At 37.2% G+C, this 19657-nt stretch overlaps 1 protein-coding gene across 1 annotated transcript in view; it reads right to left on the bottom strand.

The window, feature by feature from the left end:
• The window catches only part of ASXL3 (ASXL transcriptional regulator 3), a 124971-nt gene that overhangs the window by 65602 nt on the left and 39712 nt on the right, over positions 1 to 19657 (bottom strand). Inside the window, 2 exon segments of the mRNA XM_069854040.1 lie at positions 4476 to 4587; positions 5924 to 6032. Coding sequence (XP_069710141.1) covers positions 4476 to 4587; positions 5924 to 6032 — 221 coding nt within the window.

The following is a 19657-nucleotide window of genomic DNA, read 5'->3' as shown; positions in this document are numbered from 1 at the left end:
ACTAAGACACTGGTTTCTTAGGTCTCATTAACTCTACTGTACAGCAAAAAAAGCAGATGAGAAAGATCTCTCCCTTAAGCTCCAGAATATTTTCTCTCATTCTTCTGACTCCTCTCCAGTGCCAATGCAACAAACAGAAGTTAAATTTGATCCTGGGTACATTGTTTTTATTTTATAGCTACTTACAGCTATAAAAAAACCCAACAAACAAATCATCAAAACAAAACAAAAAAAATGAAGAAAAACTGTCTCTTTCTGATGTGTCACCTAAAATTCTGTATAACTGAACTGCTTCTCCCTTACTGCCCTTCTGCTTTTAGAATAGACTATGCCACATCTACATGTTGCTAGGTGCGAAGGACATACTCAGCAGAATCATCCAGTATTATTCCCCAGAAACAAGATGCGAAGGATAACAGGTTTCCCTGAATTGCCATAAACTCTCTTCATGGAAAGCAACTGAGCATTTAAACGTGGACTCAGTTTTCAAACAATGTTGAATGTTCATTCCTCACTGCAGGAGTTATCCTAGTGGCTTCCCAGTCCTAAAATCACAAGCTGTTCAAAAGCACAGTAATTACAAACACAAAGTCTCAGGATTCAGCATGAATGTGATCCTCTGTCACCCATCATTTCATCTACTGTCTCTAAGAAAACTGCCTAAGAAATGAATCCTGCCATTTCCTCTCCATGTTTGAAGAGCCTACAGATTTAGGAAGTGCTGAAAACCAAAGTGTCTCAACAGGAGACATGTTGCTCATATTTGGGCAAACACCCAAACCTGTGTTTGGGTTGGGGCTGCAGAGGGAAGTTACGCTACTGTAGGAATTGCTACCTCCTCCACAGTTACATCATTGTGCATTCCACTGGCTTGCGACAATTTTTAATCAACTGCACTCCGTGGCTGATGGATTAGCCCTGGCTTCAGAAACCCTAGGGACAAATGCTTTTTGAGAACAGAACATCCTATTGATGGGCAAAACGATGTCATAGCCATAATTTTCGCAGGCTACAGTAATTGGGATTTTAATTCTTTTACTGACTACATCTTTACATGCTGCCTCTGTATTTGAGGAAAATTGAATTTATAAAAAGGTTGGAGACTCCTACAGAGCTTGCATAGAAATGTCACTCCAAACAAAATCAACTGCAGCATAAAAAGTTTCTTTAACATATGCCTTTAGAGAAAGTGGGGAAAGAAATATTTCTCCACAACACCTGAAAATCCTGAGGTGTGGCCATTCCAGTTGTCAGCTTCGCGATACTGATGTGAAGTAACAGCTTTCACCAAATCATGTGTTTATAATTATGGAGACTTTTTATATTACTATGCTAATAAAATCGTTCAGTAGCCTGCATTTATACCAGGAAAAATATGCCTGCTGGGACATAATGTGATTCTTCTCTGAGTGTCAGCTGGTACTTTTTACTCCAGAAGCTGGAGACTATCATCTAGGAGTCCACAAATGGACTGAGGCTGTTGCTTTGGGTTTTCTCTGCTTCCAGCAAACTTTAAAGTAGCACTTCTTAAACTCTTGCTAAACAACTTGTAATCAATCTGTCACAACAGGGGCTTCTGGATTGTATCACAGTGGAAACAAGAAAATAAAAATGCAAGCAATTGGGCAATTAAGAATACAATATGAAAACAATGTCCAGCCTCATATATATGCACCACACAAGCTAAGGCTGAAAGGAGACATTATATCTATTGACCTTTCCTAAAGCACAACTGAGAGAATTTCATAAAGCATTTTGTGTACTTAATCAAATGTTAGTTTTATGCCACAGAATGGTTTCCTAGAAAAAAACAAGCATCACAGTCTACTGTGAAAAGTTTAATTGATAGATACCTTGTTAAATTTGATCTGCTAAATCAAATGCCTTCTATAGAAATAACTTTTCTCAATTATTTACAAACCGATCAAGTCACCACCTCATCTTCGATAAACTAACTAAACTGTACCTATTAAGTTTCCCAGAGCAAAGGAGGCGTTTGTTCACTCAGGAATTCTTACACGTGTTTTCTACGTTCTTGCCTATTTTTCTTAATTCTTTCTTACAGCTATAATGAATGCAGTAATCATTCAACTAGCGCCATACCCAAAGTAAACATTGTGCCTATATTCTTTAATCAGTACTACTAGAATTATAGTCCAGGAACTGCATTGGATTAATTAGCAAAAGCATTTCATTCATGTTGAATTCATTTTCTATTGTGATCCTTAAATGCTTTTCAGATTTACTGATTTACTGAATATGCTTCCACTGTGCAAATGAGACCCTTTTTCTCGACTTTAAAGTCTGAAAGAACTTATGCAGTTCAACTGTAACCATTTACAAAGCAATGAAGAGAGGTCTTAACATTATTATTTATTATCAATAAATTTTATCATGAAAGTTTTTACACTTTTCAAAAAATATTAAGAAAGATATTGAATGAAGAGTGGTCAAATCACAACCTCAAGATAGCAGCAAAAATACGTACTGTGGATTGTGAATCCTATGGCTTGGAAGATTTAATAATTTGTAATTTTTAGTCCACTTAAAACTGGCTGCATTTCTCAGGCATAGTGCTGTTTTTAAGCCAATCATTCTAAACTACAAATACAATCACTTACAGAATTTTACGTATATATCAACAGATTCCTTTAATAAAAAAAATTTCAGTCTCAAGAAAATCTATTAACAAACACGTTTGACAGACACAAGGTAAGCTGTCTTCAATTCCTTATTGAGCGCATCCAGCATCAGCCTTTGTATATGCAATAAAGATTCACTATTGCCATGCCATATACTCTTTTAAAATATATCCACTGCATGACATCAAAACAATTTAAAGTGCCTTGTTTTCAAAAAGTTAAATATATCATAGTTTCTCAAGATTTTTTAAAGATTAAATAGGAGAGAAAGTTCTCCGCTTTAAATACAGTGTAGGTATAATTTACTGCTCTACCCTAAATACTTAAAAATGTTTAATTTTAGCAGCTGTTCTTCTATGTCACCTTAAGTGCTAGAATTATTTTTATTACTTGAAACTGTGAAAATAGTGTGCAGCCTACTAGTCAAAACCCAGCATTTTTCTATGTCTGGTATTCTGGCACCCTTATTTATGTCCTACACCTTCTAAATAATTGCCAGGGTTTTGTTGTAATTTTTGTTTGTCTGTAACAAGTAATAGCAACATTTGCTTTCCTATCTGTAACTGTATTTACACTGCTTTTCACTGCTGTATTCTTCCTGTGTACCTCAACGAATTGTCCAAGTGTCAGACAGGAATATTGAACTACAAATATGTATGTTCACTTATACATGCAGTGTACAGTACATAAGCAGAAAACCACTGCATATGCAGAATCTATTAACCTACAGACATCACATATAGAAGAAAATGAAGAAGCAGAGCCATTTCATAATTCTTGACTTTTGTTTTCCAACTGAGCTTCAAAACTTCACTACTAGATCCACCACAGCCTGTCTTAGGTAGTTCTGCTACTCGTATTACTGAGAATTTTGTGATTTTTCAATACTGCTAGCAAGCAATACTGAAATAGCAGTACCAGTCCTATACAGGACTGAAAAAGGAAGCCTGTAGCAAATCAGGAACTCGAGCTAAGCCTGTTCATGTCCTCGCCATAAAGAGGACACCCTCTCACTGTATAGGAAGAGAGGCAAAAAGGCAAGTTGCAGTTCAGTAGTGGGACACGTGTAGAGAGGGGAGCAGAAGACAATAATTGATCAAGGAAAGGTTTATTTCAGAGGTCCTGGGAAGCTCAATTTCTGTATAAAGCATTAATTTTACAAGCATGACATGAATGCAGTTTTAATAAGAATATCTATTTCTATCACTAGCAAGTAATTTTAGGTGACTAAAAAACTGTGTTTTCTTTATGAGCAATTATTCCTGCTCAAAAAGAAAATTACATCTAAGGTTGCCATTTTCAAGTTTTTGCCATGTTTCAGTTTGCCAATATTTGAGACAAAAATCCCCAAAACACAGGATTTGCAATTTCAACATGTCTTTTGTCAACATGGCACACAATAGAACCTCTGCTTGAAACAACGAAGAATATAAACCTAGAACTCTACTGAGAGACCAATCCCACATGCTCACACTGAAACCAGCAAGATGTCTATCTGATGACCTCAAGTCTGAAGCCCAATATGGCAAATTACTGTTTAGCTGTGAGGCCTAAACAAAAAAAAAACCTGTAAGCCAAAACATTGCCTACTCAAAACACACCCAAGAGTCTACTCATAGTCTTTTACAAACCTAAGTAAAATAAAGGCACTTAGAGCTCCTGGTTTCTTTATAAGGCCAAATAAAAAGAAGAGAGGGAGTCACTCAAAAATAGTTCCACTGAGTACAAAACATTACTTATGCTGTTTAGAAATCGCACCATTAAACTCTTAAGTAAACAGTATTTTTTCTTTTCCCAAAATATGCCCTCTAATATTGAAATTAAAACACCTACCACCATTTTCTTCTCCATTATTATTGTTTGTCTCAGCCATTTCAGTGCCATCTAACTCAGATTCACATCCTAAATCCAATGTTCCATCAGTAGGGCATGTCGATTCTTCTTTCTACAGTTAAAAAAGAAAAAGAAAACTAAAATTAACAGGAAAAAAAAAATCAATCATCATCCTGCTGCATCTCTGAAAATAGATTCCTGCAGTGTACTCTCATGCTAACATTTAAAAAAAAAAACAGAATAAAATAAAATATGCTTTCAAGCTGCTTCAGAGAAAGACATAAAAACAGACCTTCATGGAACAACTTGCAAAGCTAAACCAAAAAAGCTATTTTGTGAAGTCATAACATACTGTTTTTTAAAAGTCAAATAAAATGCAAGATCTTACACTTTCTTTTTTTTAACAGAAACAGATTTGTTTGTCTGCTGAAAATCCTCGTTTTCCAGTTGAGTGTCCACAGTGCTGCAGCAAAACGCAAATCCTTTAATGTTTCTTTTCTGCCTTTGCCTGTTTCCTGAATTCAAATAGCTGAAGCAACCTGGAGCTCACAAGCATGGGAGTGATTGTGAACACCTGGATTTGTGCCAAGAATATCTCCCGATTTAAAGAAAAACAACAGCATTTGTTTTAGTAAATTAGGAAATGGAGCTTCTAAAAACTGCTAATTCCGTCTCAGATACAGAATTTTTACTTATCAGGAGCAGGAAAATCTATATAGTTTTATACTTTTTAAATCCTTATATCAAATAAGTCTGTCATAAATTACAAAAAATTCTTTCCCCCAGCTCAAAATTTTAATTGACTACGTTTAGACTGCCAAACGTGTAATCTCACTTTATTGTTTCTCACCTCTGTCTCACATTCCTCCACTCCTATTGTGAAGCCCCTCTAACTTTGATCATGTACAGCAAAAAAATATTTCTCCCCACATAAATCATCGTACATACACCAAAAAAGAAAGGGAAAAGGAATAGAAACAGACAAAAGACAAAATTATATCATTATAATTATATTAATTCTCAAAAGCAATGATGTAACCTGTAAATTAATAGCTGATTTATATAAGACTTGCAAATAATTTTGCAATATTCAAAAATCAAACACTAATACAATTACTTAATGAGAAAGTCACTGATTCTCCTGAGCTCACTGCTCGTAAAACAAAGGACTTTCTGTGAACAACTCTGAAAAAGCAGCATTTTGGCTAAGCTACGTGTTTCTTATACCATATGCCAAATTCAAGAACATGTATATGCTTTCTAGGATAAAACATTCAATGTTTACTTTCATTATAAATCCTTTTAAAAGACATCTGAAAGCAGTTAGAAGGACTATCAGGTCATTTCCTCTCCAAAGAATCTAATCTGTTTACCTTTATATCTATTGAGACATTCATAAAATGGATTAATAGTGCTATGTACTTTCTATTTACAAAATTTAAACTTACTTTGAGAGCATAGAGTCCAGACTTCCCAGGGATTTTGAAGAATGTTCCATCACCTACACGAGTGTTAGTATGAAGCATTGCATTCAGGCAAGCTAATGGAGAGGTTCCACTGAAAAATAAAATTGTGCAGTCCAAGATTGAGTGCCTCTTGTAAAACTATTCCCTTGGTCTATTTTTTTAAAAACTCATGCTTGCCTGGCTTTTTTTCTGCCTTTTTCTTTTCTTTTTTTTTTTTTTAATTCTCTCAACCCTGAAAACATCTACATTACAATAACAGGCCAGTTTCAAATTTAATCATATGCATCTGTCCCCTAGGCTCGAGGCAAAATGTCTGTGAATTATAATTATGCTTTTCTTCATACAGCAACCAGTTCCACATTCTAAGAGAACCAAAGTCCAAATATTTATGTGAAATTACTTTGTAAATAACACCACGAAGCCTCATTTTTAAAATGTTACAGACAACGTGGCTGCTGCACATGAATGATCAAAACAGTACCAAGTTCAAGGGCAGCTGCATCCCATAGGATGGAAGGCAACAAAAGAATAATAAAGAGCCCAGGAAAAACACATTTAAAATTAAAAGTGATACATGGTTAAGCCTTCTTCTGGCTTAACGTAGTCAGCGTGCATTACTATACATAAATACAAGCATGTTTGTACCTTCTATGAATCTTTTCTAATTAGAGTTGTTTTAGAGATTAAGAGATTGACCTACTCAGGGTAGTAATTGTAAGACCACTGTGGAATGCATGTAAGGGCACGAAAAGAGCACTTATACAGAGATGCCTTTGTAATAAGAGCATGTTTACATCAGAAAAAGCAAGCAAATGTTTCTACACCAGCTAAACTTAGATTATTCTGAAAAGTAGATCTAAGAAACGGTAGGGAAGAAGGTAGTCATATATTGTTTCATTTCATTTTAATTTAAAAATTAAAGTACAGGATTTATAGACATACTATCACATCTTTGTCCCCATTTACTGACTAATGTACATGGTGTACTCAGGGACTGAATCTGAAACTGTGCTTCCTCCCTGGGGTCCCTTGCCTGCACGCACGCTTATCTTTAGCCACGTAAATATATTCCACTTGGTTAAGTGGAACAATGCCTGTGCATTAAATTAAGTGTGTTGCTAAGTATTTCGGGATTAATTATATACTCAACTATAAACCAGGAACAGGGCTTTAAATGTCTACTCTTCTGTATTATGTAATATTATAACACGACATCCAATCTTTGTTGAAAATTGCATGACTGATCATTTTTTTATAAATAAAACTGGACTGAAATTGTCATCTTTCACATGATGTTTTCTGCTGATTTCATGGCCCTGTTACAACAAAATTAATCTGTACTGTACATGTATTAATTTAATGGCAAGATGGATAGCATGGTAATTACTCTTCTAGTAAACACTAAACTATAAACCTTCCTCAGAACAGGAAGTCCTGTCCAATACAATTTATTTACTATTGGTCATGTAATGTATCACATTACTACATTTGGTATCAAAAAATAGAGGTAAAAATGCTGCTTGGTGAGAAACACATCAGATATTTAACACATACCTATTTTATAAGTATATTAAACATAATCACGCAATATGAAAATCCTGACAAGTTTTGTTTTCTTTTTTTCCCAAGCAAATAAAACTAATTTCACATCTGGTTTTGATATAACCCTGTAACAGAATACAAAACTAAATACGGTAGAAATATAACAATACTGCTAGCAGTAGCACAAAAAAACATTGAGAGATTTCATTGAGTTTAATGATTACTTAAAACAGTTTGGGAATAAGTAGGATACTTCTCTTTACACATTTTTCTTATTGTATTAATGTTTGACAAGCAAAGACAAGAATAGTTTAATAGAGCAGTTCTAGTTGCATAATTTCTTCCATATGTTAAGGTACACAACATGAAGCAATTTGGACTCTCATTCTTAGATCTTTTTAGTGAAACATTATCACAGATTAAGACTTTCTCTGCAAGACAGAAAGAAATTGCTGACTCTGCAGTGGAAGACAAACTCAATATATCAAGAAGAAACAAAACCGTGCAGGCACGATTGCATGATTTCTATCCTTCTATTCCAATATAGATATTCTGGACTCCACACTTATTTTTAGACATCATTAACCAATTAAAAAGATACAAGATGAATGAACCCAAAATAGAGGATCTGGCAATATCTCGTGACCACTACTGTGCTCACAGGAGATATCTTAATCTTCAAAGCCTAGCCAACTGGCAAGTGGACAATAGAAACTACTCTCTGACTTACAAAGAAATCCCTATCAGCTACTGAGCCAAGGAGTACTTTTAACTACTGTTATGCTTGTTTTGCACAGATATCTGCAATTCCTACATAATTTGGCATGCAACCAAAGAGCTATATCCACCCTTCTTGAAAATTGGAATTGAGTATCTCTATAACGACCACAAAATTCCCCACTACTTAAAGCTTGAGTTGTAAATGAAATAATAATCGGGACACTGTAGGGTGGGATTTATTTTGAGCTAGCAGCTCAAACTGAAATTCCACGGTGTCCTTTATCACTGCTATTTTGACCTATGTTAAGCAATGACTTGATTATTCTCCTCTCAGCAAGGGCATCCTTAAAACATTGTATTAAAATTCCCAAATGTTATCCACAAGGGATGCTGGAAAAGCTTGCAATACACGCCATCATAACACATGGGACTGCAGTTAGAAAAGCCTGCAATCAAAGATTCCATGATGCAGACTGATGTCTGAATCATAGAGCAGTTTCTGAGGGATCCATACTATTTATCGCATGCTTTCTAAATTCTCCTGCAGCCTGAGGACATATTCATTCTGCTCAGAACTGCTGACATATATTAATACAGCACCCAAGGGCTGCCAAATATATAGGTGAGTATCTTTGAATGTCAAAAATGGCACAGTTTGACCTAAGTTCTTTAAACACTCCAAACCCATTCAACTTTAATTCAATTAAATCAAATTGTATACAATAATATCCTACTTTGTAACTTGATATCTGTGAATTTTAAAAGCCAGGACACACTTGAAACAAACATGCTGCAAGTTTTGTTACCATAGTCTACACATAAGGAATGTATTTCCCATCTACAGCTTTCAGATGCAGAGCGTTCATACTATTTATTATCTTTTGTGTGAAATTGCTTTAAACCATTGTGGTATTCTAAAAGTCATTAATACATTGGATACATGGGAGTCACCCTCTGTAGCAGTATGTCTTTAAGATTGATAATCTTCTGCTTGTATGTTTATTTTATATATATTAACATATATACAGACATACAAACAGAATACCAATACACACTCAAAAAGTTTTTAAAAAATGAAGTTACTTACTTTCTGTAAAGGTGATATGAAGTCACAACAACCAGCAACATAGGAAAGAGAAAGAATTACTGATTAGCCTTCCAATATAAAAGTTGTTAATACATTTTGAACATTTAAAAGACATCATGCATTTCAACATTTCATAAATGCTCTTCCCCAGTACCACTATAATTTGGTAGTAATCAATGCATCCTACTAAACATAATCATAAAATTCCTGTATGTTATCAAAGCAAGCTTCTCACCCCAACTCCCCCACTCAAAAGAATCTCCCATATTCTGTGATTCTGGGCTCCCTCTTCTGGTCATGCAGCCCGTGTTCCCTAAATCAAAATGTTGGACTACAGAGTCTCTACACAGGAAGCTCTGTAAAAACATGCTGGGGAAGTACAGATTTCAGTTACTTTCTCCCCTGCCACCCTCCCCAAAACTCTACTAAAATCCATAAATACACAAGTAAAAACACTTTCTATTTTTCTGTTTTAAACTTCTCAAACACAGAGTTTTGTCAGAAATAAAAATGAAAACATCTATGGTTATACTTTTAATTCTAATGGTCTTTGCTAGACTGCTTGCCAAGAGAAAAAAAAAAAGTTTTAAATATGGAAAATAAATTCGCTAAAGGCAAGCTGTCCAGACAATATCGTGTACCAGACAGTGGAAGTTTCCTGACATTATGCAGACAAGGCACTGCAGGTCCTGCAGCACGCAGCACAGCCCTTCTGCACACATCGTAGCCCCTTCCCACAGGTTACAAGGGTTCCCAATACGTTCTCACACCGAACAACTGATTTAGGAGGAACACTTATCTGTCATATATGTGATCTTATTGTTTTAAACTTATTTGTTTTAAATCATCTTCTCATTTTCTATAGACCCATAGTCATAATTTTTAGTCACTTCTGGAAACAAAGTAAAACCAAAAGGCTTCATAACTAATTTCTAGACCTGATACGAAGTCACGCAGAATAAAATACACTTATGATGCATGTAATTTACATCAGTTTGGGAAGGTTTGCAAGCGCCCTGGAAGAAATGTACCTTGAGTCAGAAATACCATGATGAACAAGAAACAGCATTTAAAATCAGCAACATGAATTCAGTCAAAAGAAATATTAAGTCCTATACAATGAAATGTGAAATCAAATAAAATGCATATTTTCATGGCAAGTCCAAGAGACCAACACCAGCACAGTTAAATGGATCAGAAGGTAATAGCACCAGCTAATGTGTCAACCAGATTGCCAGCCAAGAGACGCGTAAGATGAACATTCTCTTACCTCCAGTGCAAGTGGATACCTGTCAAATTCTGGGTGCATTTACAGAGAAATATAGTCAAAAAGGCTACAGAAAAATAAGAATGATAACAGATAAAGAAAAAACTTATGAAGAAAGATTGTAGAAAACACATTTGTGTGGTCCAGAGAACAGAAGACTAAAAGATGGACAAATTGTAATTTTTCAGAAAAAAAAAAAAAAAAAGGCTGTTGGAAGTAAATGGAGATAAATGTTCTTCATGGCCACTGGTGGTAGATAAAGAAAGAACACAGATAGCCTAAAATTGTGAATGTGGCTGTTGTTGTTTTAATCAACACCACTACAGAGCAGGGAAGTTTGTAAAATGACCTTCATCATAAGATCAAATATACACTAGTCCTGGCTTGTACATATGCTGCAACCTGTCCCAGTGTTAGCATTTGTATTTAATGATCTCTTGAACATGCGTCCAGCACTGTATCTAAATTTTGTTTGAGCCTGAGGCTAACCATATATACCCCAAGTACACTTTTTCCAACACATGCAGCAGCCAGAAATGCTGGAAAATTGACTATATGTCTAGATATGCACTGCTTACTTGAGTGTTTCAGAAAGCAATGCATGCAGATGCCCAGCATGAAGCTAAAAAAGCAGCTTTCCCACAATCTTCAAGGAGCCACGTGCCTGTGGTCTTACTTTCACACGCCAGCAAAACATCCAAATTTGCCTTGACAAGATCATAGTTGTGATCTAGCATGTGGGTGACACACAAAAGCACCATGAACCTAAGCAGTCCTATGAAGGCAAGAAGATAGCCGTCCTATCAATCAAGACAGGCAAGGAGCCACTGACTTGCTCTAGAGCTGCTCTCGCCCCCACAGCCGTGCTTGGCTGAGCTGGCAGAGCCCTTAGCGCTGGGGCTGAGGTGTTCTTCCAGCCTGGGCTCAGGAGGAAGAACCGGGGAAGGTCCATTGAACAGAAGACTGAAAAAAGCTCCAGATGTTTTACTGTATTCAAACGGCAGAAGCACAGGTTCTCTCTCCCAGCACAAAGGGTAGAGCATACAGAGAAAATGGCTGAAAACAATGCTGATGAATGCAAGATTTCCTGCCAATCATCTACAAACTTTTCAGCAATAAAAGCTTCGAGTTACTCTAAACAAATCAAATCTCATGAGTATGAGGTCTCCACTGTCTTCCCTGGTTGCTTTGTAGATCCCTACACAGGAAGACCGCAAGCAGTATATCTGCATTCTCATCCAATGTTAAATACAGACTACGTGTTCCAGGCAAAATTTCATTCAGTGTTAACCTTCTTTCGATAGACAGTAAGATCATGACCTACACATGTTAATCCCAACTAATTTGATTTTAAATTATCAGATGGAAAACTTGATTTGAACAATCAGTTTAAAACTTGCTTTTGAATTTTTTCCATTTCTTATCCTTTTGCAAGGTTAATTTGCTCATTGCTTGAAATTATTAAAGTACCCCAAACAACAAATAAATAGACTTTTAATGTAATATTACTATTTGCTAATTGGGAGACTATAAATGCATTCAACAATTATATAACTTAGCTTAGAAATATTAACCTAAGTCATTTTCTGGTGTTAAAATAGTAATGATATCTTATTTCTAAATAATAACAAGTGTTCGTGTTAAGTAATTTGTTTTAAAGAAACTGGAATTTGATTAAAAGATTGGTTTTTAAATGCTGAATGAAAACACATTAGACATGTTGGATATAAAGGAAAAAGAAGGGATACTTTAAAAAATATTACATATCCAACAATTTATTAAAAACCAAAAACATTAACATTTAGTATGTGGGTGGTATGTAGCTACAAAACCATCTACTATTTTTATGTAAAGACTAGCAAAACTGTAGACCTGGCAGATCTTAGCCTCTCACACAAAGTTTTTAATCATAAATTTGAAGAAGAAAAAAAGTATCTTACTTTTTGAACTTCGAACTGGCTTCTTAATTTTAAAGGGACTACTAACAAGAACTACAGAAACACTCTTAATACCTACAGTTTGTGCAACTGTCAAAACTATTTATGTTCTGAAGTCTTAACCACTTAAATAATAAATAGTCATAATGAAAGTCTTAAGCTTTAAAATGTTATTTACTGAAGTTTTATAGCAATTGAAATGCATACATGTAGAGTACTATTTACACAGTTGAATAAACTGTACTTAAGTTTTATTCCTAATATTAGCTCTCCTAATTGGGTCTTTAAATATATTTTAAAGGATTAAAAGAAATTTCTTTAAAAAATACATTTTTATTTTTAATTGATTGTACCCATATAATCCTAAATTAACACCAGTTTTGCTTGCATTTCGGCAGCACCCTAAAGAAAACATTTACATCTCCAGTCCTACTTTCGCTGCCCACGTGGCACCTGACTTTCATCCTTCAAATATCACAAAGACGACTACAATACTTGAACAAAGCAAGCAAGCCAGAAAGCTCACAGCTATCAGGCAACAAGACAGACTAGTACAGCTGATTTGACTGGTCTCACAGACTGCAAACAAATCCCAGAAGATGACAGGAAAAACGACCCATTGTGTATACTAGTGACATGGCTTCATACTCAATTGTCATACAGATTTCTTGTGTTTTTAATCCAGATGAAGATGGAGGCGCGACTATTAGTATGATTGAAAAAATCAAGGACCAGTACAGACATGCTAAAACGTAACAGCTCTGGCATAGATGCCTTGTGTCTGTCTCACAAGCTAGCAGAACTTACCTATCAGTTGTTACTGAAATTAAACAAAGCAGTGAATCCCAAATTAGATGTAAAGTGATAAACTTGAACCTTGCCTTTTGTAGCTTGTGAGGGAGTTACAAGCAGCTGAAATCACAGTTGACCAAAGTGTCTGATATGTCACCAAAAAACTGAATCTTTTCCTTGTCCTTCAAATATGAAATAATCTGGACCAGTACTGGAGAGTGATTCAACAGAGACAGATACTGAATTTAAACAAGGCGTCATGAAAGAGTACTTTTTGCATTCCTTACCAGGAAATTACATTTACAAACTGATTTAGTCTCCTGAATTCACCAAACCTTGAATCAGGGACAGAGTTGGAACTGAAGTTGTTTCATAGGACTAAAAAGGTGCCCTCCATCTCTTCTCAGACTGTCTCTGAAGCATTAAACAATGTTGTCTCTCCTTGGAGGAGTGGCAAGCAGCCGCCCGGAGAGACACACAGAGACTATTCAAGTCTTCTGTGAAAGGATATACATAATAAACAAATATTGGAGATTATGCCACTACCCTTAAGACCTATTTCTACCACTTCTAGGATCCTTCTACGTGAACCAAACTCCATCTAGGCAATTTGTTTATCTACATACAGCCATTGTGTGCAGTGATTATGTGACATTAGCACACACAATAAAGCAGAAATGTAATAAACCTCTAGCCATGCATCATTATGTAAAAAACAAGGCAGGCAAGTGAATGAAAACGTTAGCTGAGGGCAATGATAAAAAGACAGGATACATTTGAAGAAAAAAGATGTCTTGTTTCTCTGTTAAAGACTTTGCCAGACTGGTTGCATTCACCCACAATCTAAGAGACCACAATCTAAGAAGATATTTAGCTTTATTGGTAGAGCAAAGCTCTCATGCACAACTCATAAATTTTTATTCTCATTCTCTCTGGTTCTTCTAATGGTTTCAAATCTGGTGGCGATAGCCACAGTAATTTTCCAGAAAGAAAAAAAAAAAAAAATTGAATCTGTGATGAAACCAGAGCTTTATTATGACTCCTCTAAAAGAATAAAATTATAAGCCCTGTAAATTAAGGTTCATGACAAATCTCAGTACTCCTTAAGACAGTAAGGCCTTTTCTTCTCTTTTTTTAAACCATTTTCTATCACAAGAAAGCCTTAACATACAGAAGTTCCAGAACCTGTGGAAAAGTTATAAGTGTTTCTGAATAGAATTTTACAGTTATTGCCATGGATTTTCCCTTGAAAATATTTTTTCTTCAAAAAAAAAAGTTTTGAAGGAAAAAATTCCTACGGAGATACAAATTTACCTGGGTTTATAAAGTATTTGAAAACAAGATGCTGGAAGCATAGGGATAAATTTGAGAAGAAAAAATAGAAAGCACAAAAACCATATCATGCCAATGCCACTTTATACATTGCAGACAGAAAGATACAAACATTCTTTCCTGACATTTAAATATTCCTATCGAGTATTTTGCTGATTACCCTTGCCCTTTGTCAGCCATGTCTCTTAGTAGTTGTCCTTGAATATCTTTAATATTCTGAAAAGTATGCTTGAAACAGCATGGCACCTCCTTAAATGATATTCACATATAGCAACAAGCATTCCTTGACCAGAAAGGAAATGAGAATACAAGTTTTATAAAGAATGTTTACTCTTTTCTGTGTTCTGTAACACCTGGAAAAACCTCAGGTTTTCCATTTTGGTAAGGAAAATCTCAAAGAAAGGATATATTGTAAATGCATCTCTGTATTTTGAAACCTTCCCATTTTGTTAAACGTAGTACAAATAATACAGGAAAAAAAAGCAATGATAAGAGAAAAAAAAGAGGCATTTGAATGTGTTTTTAAAAGATAGAGGCAAAGATTAAAAGAGTACCTTTTGAAATCATCCTAAAAGAAAAACGTTTCAGAAGGAAAATGATCGCAAAAGAACAAGATCTCCACCTGCGTCAGAGATGGTCAGGACAGCTAAGGTGCCCTCTGGACTGAGAACACCCTCCTCATTCAATATAATTTGAAAGAAACTTTGATTTCTTTGTGTAACATTCGTATTGTGGTCAAATAACACAGTTCTCTCTGACAGCTACTTCTTATTGAAGAATCTAAGTTTTTTTTCTTCCTTTTTTCTTTTAGTAAAATATTTCCTTTTAATAGTTTTAACTGATTTAATCAAAAAACAGTAGCACATTTTTCATTTTCTGCTTTAATATCAATGATTATCAAGAAGGACAAAATTATAAAGAAAGGAAAAAAATGAATTCCTGCCACATGAAAGGAACTCTGAAGTCGAGCTTAAAAAATGGCTTTCTTATAGAAACCATGGTTTTGATATACATGATGTCTTATTTTAGTATCAGATTTCACAAGCCCTTGTGGGTTTTAAATACACATGTTTATAAAAATGAAGTAATGACTGTGCAACAATCAAAAATGTACTAAACCCAAGAAAAACATTGCCACAAAATGTGCGATGTATAAAATGAAAAAAACCACCTCACCCTTCCAAATGTTCTTGGCTTCAAGTTGACTGAAGCTTACTCTTCAAAAAAAATTAAGGTGGAAAGTAAAGTGCCTATGCTGAACAAGACATAGTCAGTAATCACCGAAGGCCTTTTGGCCTCCAAAATTCAATCATCCTACACAAGGGACCTCTGTGAAATTATCCCAAGTTCTCTTGTTTAATTTGGCTTTTTAACTGGCCAGTCTCCACAACTTTCTCTCTAGTACTTTAAGAATATATTGAGTGTGTTTTTGAGATACAACTGGTTAGTCAAACACAAAATAAAAAATACGTCCCCACCTCCAAAAATGTTAGTTATTTTTAAGAACATTCAGCTCCACTAAGGTTTGCACGCTCATATAATCACAGTCTAGTAAACTGGAAGGAACTTCCAGAGGTCATCTAGTCCAACCCCCTGCTTGAATCCGGGCCTCGTCCGATCAAGTTTTGTGCAATCTCCAAGAATGGAGACTTCACTCTGGACAACCTCCTCCTGTGATTAACTACTCTCACTGGGAAAATATTTTTGTTAGTATCAAATTAGAATTTTCTGTGTTTCGATTTGTCTCCGATGCCTCTCATTCTTTGCCTCTCATGCTGTCACTGTACAACCTTCAAGAAAAGCCTGGCTCTGTTTTCTCTGCACCCTCCCATTAATGAATTGCAGACTGCCATGGGATCCCCCAAGACTTCTCTTCTGTGTGAACAAGCCCTGCTCTCTCAGCCTTTCCTCATACATCATATGCTGTTGCCTCCACCCATCTTGGTGAACCTCCACTGGACTCACTCTGCTATATCAATCTCTTTCCTGTACTAGGGAGCCCCAAACTGGACATGGTACTCCAGATATGGCCTCACAAGTGCTGAACAGAAGGGAAGGATCAGTTCACTTGACCTGCTAGCCACACTTTTCATAACACAGCCCAATATGGGCTTGGCCTTTGCTGCAAGGGCACATTGCTGGTTTGTTAACCTTCAGCACTCCTAGTTGCTTTACTGCAGAGCTGATTTCCAGTCAGTTAGCTTCTAATCTGCACTGCTGCAAGGGTCACTATGTACTTGGTGAAGGAGTTTGCTTTTACCTTTGTTGAATTTCACAAGGTTCTGGTTAGCATAATTCTCTGCCGTCTTGACCTTTCTGAATAGCGGCCCCAAACTTTGAGTGTACTGACCACTCTCTACATTTGAGGGTCATCCTCAAAACCGCTGCACGGGCACTCTGTCCCATCATCCAGGAGTTTAATAGCAACATACAACACTAACAACCTCAGTATCAATGCCTGAACAATACCACTTAGTGGCTGGTCACCAATTGGAGCTAGCACCTTCGATCAAAACACTTTGCGCTCTGCCGTCCAGGCAACTTTCCATCCACCTCGTTGTCTGCTTACTGAGTTCCTATCTATCTCATCCATGTGACTGTGAAGATAATATGGGACATGACGCCAAAGGACTCGCCAAAGCCAATGTAAACAATTCCCATTGCTCTACTTTCATGAACTGAACCAGTCATTATTTGATCACAGAAGACAAAGAAGCTGGTCAGGCATGATTTGGCCATGCTCATTCACACTGGCTTTCTGCCACACTTGCTTGACTTTTTGTGCATTGGCATAGGCTGTTCTCATTCACTAAGGAAGATAAAACAGCTTTCCTGGGCCCATTTGTCCATAGTCTGATGACCAACCATGGCCAAAACCGTCATCGACCTTCACAACTTCAACTAGTTCTTCCTTGTTTATGTGTATCAAGTCCATGACAGCATGTCCCATACTTGTTTCATAAATCACCTGGATCAAGAAATTGATTCTCAGGGATGTCCTTGCTTCCAGGACTACTGTGGCCTGTAATAATTACTAGACCCCTAGCAGTTACTTAAAATGCCATCCTCTGCTTCTTGGCCAGTCCGCAGCGGATGCCTACCACAACATTACCTGTCTTGTTTGGCTTTCTAATCTCCCTCTTAATTGCGTGAGAGGCTCAGTGCCCATTCCAAGGCAAAGCACTGTGCAGGCCCACCCCTCTTAAGTACACTGCCCCTCTTTGCCAGCCTGCATCCATCCATCTATGAATGGCAGCACTCCACTGTGTGAGCTATCCCACTACACCTCTGTAATCTTAAGGAGCTTTGAAAGTGTGCACAGATTTGTAATTCCTCCTCCATATTGCCCATGCTCTGTGCATTTGTGTACAGACACTTGAAATGGACAACCCAGTCATACTGCCTGCATAAGGAAAGTGCAAGGTTTCTCCAATCATGTTGTTCCCCAGACACTTTCTCAGTGTTCCCCATGCCTTCACTTCAAACTGCAGCAGCCCTCCCATTAAGGAGCTACTTCAAAGCCCTCCAAACAAGGTTACTGAGACTCAGCAAATACGCCCTTTCCACATTCCATCTCGTGTATCCTGTCCCTGTTCAGCAGCCCATATTCTTGAAAGACAGTACCGTGGCCCTGCTTGTGACACTAGCTGTGCAGCTATTCTTTGACTTGAGGGAAGTTCTCAGCCACCTGAGCATTTCCACCTCACTGGCAGGATTGAGAATACCACAGTGGGCATTTGTGCCCTTCATCCTTGCCCCCAGGGCTCTGCAGTATTTTTTTATATGCTTGGGCTTGGGCTCATCCCAGTAGTATCATGGTGGGCACATGGATGAACACCAAGGGGTGAAGTCTAAGCAAGCCTCGGATACGTCCATCTGCAACATCTGTGATTCAAGTATCCAGCAATAAGTAAACCTCCAGCTATAGCAAGTACACTAGGTTGGCAGATGGGTGCCTCCCTCTGTCAGGGTCTCGTCTCGAATAACTGCCATCTGCCTTTTCCTCTTCACGTATACATTGCATTGAGCCCCAGCTTCCTCTGATGTCTCCCTTGACAACCTTGCTCTCCTGCTTCCAAGGCACTATCCCTATCCTTCTCTGTAGGCAGAGCACCTTCCTTCGATTGCCCAAAGTCTTAATTTTCCAACTTTCCAATTTAGGAGTCTCTATCCATGTCTCATTTGAATATAATCTCTAGCTGCCTCTAGTTCATACTGCATAACTTGGGTTCTCGCTTCTGCAAAGATTCTACTGATGACCTGTTTGCTTTTCTCATGCTGCACAGTCCACTCATTTCATTCTACAGCATCTTCATGTGGTAACTCAGCACCTTGACCAGAGCATAACTCCCATAGCTGAGGCCACAGCCATCCCTACTGAGAATCCTAGATCTGGAAACGCAGCCCAAGGTCAGCAGTTCTCTTTGGTGTGCCAGGAACAGTTGGTGGTGACCATGCCCTACAGTACATCAGTATCATCACTGCACAGTCCTACGCAGTCCTATATTGTCCTGTGCCAATTTCTGCACCTAGTTGTGCCCCTCTTGTACTCAACCTCTGTGATAACTGCTACGTTTCTCTGTTCCCTCTGTTTCCTGTGCTCTGGGAGCTGCACTGTTGTCTACCAGTCATAGAATGCTCCTCAAGCACTCACCAAACAAGTGCTTGACCCTGCTTGATCAACTGTCAGCAGAAAACAAAATATACTGATAGGTCACAACCAGCAAGAAGCAAACAAAAACTGTCTGTAAGAGCTGACAGAAGCAAACGCCTCCATAGGCTGTCCATGATCTGTAGCAACCAGCCACCAAAGTTGCCAGAAGCAGGAGCTCCCATATTTTCCCTGAAGCTTCCTGAAGCAGCAGCTTTGAAAAGATGCAACTGGTAGGTCTCTGATTAGCTGCCTCTGTTGGAGATCTGAAATAGTGACAAAACGTAGTGCAAAAGCCCAAGACTTCTGAGCTGCTGCACCATCCACAGAGGAAGCCCATGCAGCATTTGACAGTGGCTTCATTAACTCTGTTCCGCAGTGAAAAAAG

This window comes from Phaenicophaeus curvirostris, chromosome 3 (genome assembly GCF_032191515.1).
Source record: "Phaenicophaeus curvirostris isolate KB17595 chromosome 3, BPBGC_Pcur_1.0, whole genome shotgun sequence".
Taxonomy (NCBI): domain Eukaryota; kingdom Metazoa; phylum Chordata; class Aves; order Cuculiformes; family Cuculidae; genus Phaenicophaeus; species Phaenicophaeus curvirostris.
Note: the sequence above shows the minus strand (reverse complement) of the source record. Positions and strands in the feature narration are given on the sequence as shown.